The sequence below is a fragment of the Myotis brandtii genome, unplaced genomic scaffold (genome assembly GCF_000412655.1).
Source record: "Myotis brandtii unplaced genomic scaffold, ASM41265v1 scaffold643, whole genome shotgun sequence".
NCBI classification, from domain to species: domain Eukaryota; kingdom Metazoa; phylum Chordata; class Mammalia; order Chiroptera; family Vespertilionidae; genus Myotis; species Myotis brandtii.
The window spans coordinates 85,885-89,744 of record NW_005370478.1 but is presented as its reverse complement, the minus strand read 5'-3'; the positions used below and the strand labels follow the sequence as shown (position 1 = coordinate 89,744).

General features: G+C 49.5%; 2 protein-coding genes across 2 annotated transcripts in view; one reads left to right on the top strand and one right to left on the bottom strand.

Moving 5' to 3' along the window:
• Nucleotides 1-1,116, bottom strand: part of SCNM1 (sodium channel modifier 1) — a 3,331-nt gene extending 2,215 nt beyond the window's left edge. Inside the window, exons 1-3 of the mRNA XM_005880582.2 lie at nucleotides 957-1,116; nucleotides 597-667; nucleotides 278-366 (exon numbers count right to left, since the gene is read on the bottom strand). Of these exons, the coding sequence (XP_005880644.1) occupies nucleotides 278-366; nucleotides 597-667; nucleotides 957-1,007 (211 nt within the window). The 5' untranslated portion in view covers nucleotides 1,008-1,116. The remainder of the gene's footprint in view (nucleotides 1-277; nucleotides 367-596; nucleotides 668-956) is intronic.
• A 116-nt stretch (nucleotides 1,117-1,232) lies between these two features.
• LYSMD1 (LysM, putative peptidoglycan-binding, domain containing 1) overlaps nucleotides 1,233-3,860 on the top strand; it is a 10,065-nt gene continuing 7,437 nt past the window's right edge. The window contains exon 1 of the mRNA XM_014528658.1: nucleotides 1,233-2,073. Within this exon, the coding sequence (XP_014384144.1) occupies nucleotides 1,894-2,073 (180 nt within the window). The 5' untranslated portion in view covers nucleotides 1,233-1,893. The remainder of the gene's footprint in view (nucleotides 2,074-3,860) is intronic.

Here is a 3,860-nt window from a genome sequence, read left to right as displayed (position 1 = left end):
TGAAGGATCTGATCTTCCTTTAGAAAAAAGAGAGAGAGAGAGAGAGGGGGGAAGGGAGAGAGAGAGGGAAAAAACAAAACAAAACAAAAACATTGATGTGAGAGAGAAACATCAGTTGCCTCACAAACTCACACTGGGATCAAACCTGAAACCTACTAGGTATGACGGGGAATGGAACCCAGAACCTTTTGGTATACGGGGGACACTCCAACCAACAGAGCCACCCGGTCAGGGCTTCAGGGTTTATTCTCTATCCCCTGTCTTCGGACACACTTACTGGATAGATGTTTCTTGCCTGCACGGTGGGCAGTCAGCATGGCCAGGGTGTCCAGTACAGGTCGGTGGGGACATATGGCACAAGCAAAGCTGGAGAGGAGATAAAGAGTCCTTGGGGAGTGGGTCTCTGCCGGGGGTCCCACCCTGTCCTAGCAGGCCTTTCCCAAGCCCAATCCCAACCACCCTAATCTCCACCACCCACACCCCTGCCCCCCTCCCCACCAAAAACCCTACATACTCCCGCTCTCCTCAGTAACAAAAGTGTATTGAGCCTCTAATCGCAGAACCCTCAGGCTTGATCTACTCTCGCCCTCCCTCACCGTCCATCCCGTAGCATCAGCGCCTCATCCTCTGGTATATAACTGGCCAGCAGGTCCCCAACTCTTCGCTTCTGCAAAGAGAAGGGAAAGAAGTCCGGAAAGATCAGCGGAGTAGGAGGAGGGGGGCGGGGCAGGGAGATGACAGGGACAGGGACTCATACGGACTAAAGACCATGGAGAGAAGAGATCACAGAGCGAAGAAGGGTCCACAACCCAGGACTAGTAACCCAAGACTAGTCACCCTGACTCCCCGCCCCGCCAACCCTCAACCCCCATCTGTTGCCAGAGCAACAAAACTACTCCTCCACGGCCTTCAGAGGGCAGCGGAAGCAGCTCTCCACGCTCCCCTCTCGCGCTTACTTTGAGCACATTGAGTTGACTCCAGTCGTCCCCCTCTCTCTTGAAAGACATCACAACGGTGAGTCCCAGAAATAATAAATTCTATTGCACAGACTTCGCCACTCCTTTCAGGCCACCGTAGCAAGAGTGGGGCGTCTCCTTTCCGGCTGGTCTCTTCCCGTTTGGCCTCCTTACTTCCGGGGAAGGCTTCCCGGCATGCACTGCGCGATCCCGAAAGCCCGCCTCCAGCCCACCGAGGGGGACTGCATTTCCTATGGTCCCCTGCGACCCCGCAGACGCGGAGCCTTTCGGGAAATGAAGTCTTTTTTCAAAGAACTTGCCTTCCGGCTGGTTCCGGGCCCTTGCATCTTGTCATATTCGAGGCATTTGGAGAGAGAGATGTGGAGCCCGAATTTGAGGGGGTGACTCATCTGATGCGGAGTGGGCCTTTGGGGATCTCTGAGTGGAAAGTGTACTTCAAACTCTCCCAATCATCACGCGCTTTGTCGGCGGCGACAGCCTACCTGGGGGGCCTGATTTGTTCTCCACCTTAGCGGACAGACCTAGAGACAGGGCGCAGCCGGGGTATAGGGGATCCCCGGAGAACGGGCTGCCAGACCTGGAGGCAAACTGAACCGAACAGTGAGGAAAGTGTCTAGGGTTCAAAGGTCAAAGGTCAGCGTCGCGAGTTGTAGAGGGTCGAAAGTCGGAGGGGTGTCTAAGGAGATAGACTCAGGGACTGAATACTCAGAGTACAGATTCGTGGGAAAGGCGCCGGGAGGGAGGATAAGCGAGAGTGGAGGGGGGTGCGTAGTCAGGGAGACGGGAGACTCGGCAGGGAAGACTGAAAGGGAAAGGAATCTCCTGGTCACCCGCTCCCAGTCCCCGGGCCTGTCACTGTCGGTCACTTAGCCGGGCGCCCCGCAGTTGCAGCCCCAGCTGCCGGCAGGGTGAGGAGATGGCGTCTCCCTCTCGACAGGACCCCCTCGGGGGGTCAGGGCTGCTTCAGGGGAGCCGGGCTCGTTCTTACGGAAGCCTGGTGCAGTCCGCCTGCTCCCCGGTGCGGGAGAGACGCCTGGAGCATCAGCTGGCGCCCGGAGACACGCTGGCTGGACTGGCGCTCAGATACGGGGTGACGGTGAGTCTTCCGGGACTGGGACTGGACAACCGGTTGCAAGAGATTTATTCCTCAAGGCGATGGAGTGGCCCTTCTAGGCTATTTCCTCTGAGGTTTTCCAAATTGTGTTGTGTTGTGCTGTCCGATCCACTTTCATGTTTTTGTTTGTTTTCCCATTTGCACCGTCTGGTTGGGACAAATCCTGTCCCACTACCTCAGTGGAGAGGAGCCTTTTATTATGCAGTGACTATGCTAGGGGCTTTACATACATTAGCCCGTTGATCCTCCATCCCTGTCCCCTTTCTACAGATGAAGAAACTGAGGCTGAGATTGGTGCACCAATTTGACTAAAGTCAAATAACAAATCAGCATTAGAGTGGAAATTTAAACGTCTGTCTGCTAACAAAAGTCTGCACTGATGGCCACATAGAAGCTGTTTAATTGAGAGTGATTAAAAATTTACAGCAACTCCTGGAGAGCTGGGTTGTAGTTCTAAGTTCCTAAAGTGCCAATCTCTCCTTGTTCTTTTTTTTCCTCCTCAAGGCTCTACCTTCTTCTCTCCAAGGTGCTCTCCACACCAAGCATTTCAGGTCATGCACAGGGTATATATGCTAGGTGTAAAAATACACTGCACTAAAGTGGATGAGGGTTTTGTTTTTTTTTCCATATCCTGTTGAATTTAGTCAACATTGTTATGCTCGGTAGGCTTAAAGCACTCTGGTAGCCATTCTGGGAGGTACAAACATAAACAAAATGTATAGTTGTCCTCATATAATTTACAGTCTAGTGAGAAATGATTTGTACTAGGTCTTTTAAAAAATTTATTGATTGAGAGAGAGAGAGAGAGAGAGAAATAGAAACATCAATTTTGTTATTCCACTTATTTATGCATTCATCGGTTAGTTGTCCTCATATAATTTACAGTCTAGTGAGAAATGATAGTAGGTGAGAATGTGGTGAGTTTGTAGAGGTATTAACAAAGGATGGAAAATTTTAAAAAAAATTATCTGGAAGGGAGTAGCACATCAGTGCAGATTTCAAGGGAGCCATCATGAAAGGCCTTGAAAGACTTACAAATTCCTTCCTCTATGCTTCTCTTTACAAACCCACGCAATCCAATTGTTTATACCTTTTACATCTTTTTCTTTCCAATAGCCTATATTCTCCTTTAAGAATGATTTTCCTTCAAAAAAATTGTTTGTTTGTTTTAGAGAGAGAGAGGAAGGGAGAGAGGGAGAGAGAAATAGAAACATCAATTTTGTTGTTCCACTTATTTATGCATTCATCGGTTGATTCTTTTATGTGCCCTGACTGGGGTTGAACCCACGACTTTGATGTATCGAGATGATGCTCTAATCAACTGAGCTACCCAGCCAGGGCCTTCTTTCAGTTTTATATCTCTATCTGGCATAGTCCCCAACACATAAAGCTTAATAGATTGGTTTTTGTTTGTTTGCTTGATGTTTTTATTGATTTTAGAGAGGGAAAAAGAGAGAGAAATACCGATGAGAGAGAAACATCAGTTGGCTTTAGACCATGATGTTTACTTGAAATGTCCATTTTCCTGAACTTCCAGTCTCCATATGTGGAAATCTGAGCCATACTTTCATTATTAAAAAAACATCTGCCTGGCTGGTATGGCTCAGTGGTTGAGCATTGACCCATGTACCAAGAGGTGGCTGGTTTGATTCCCCAGGGCACATCATGCCCGGGTTGTGGGCTCTATCCCCGGTAGGGGGTGTGCAGGAGGCAGTCGATCAGTGATTCTCTCTCATCACTGATGTCTCTATTTCTCTCCCTTCCTCTCT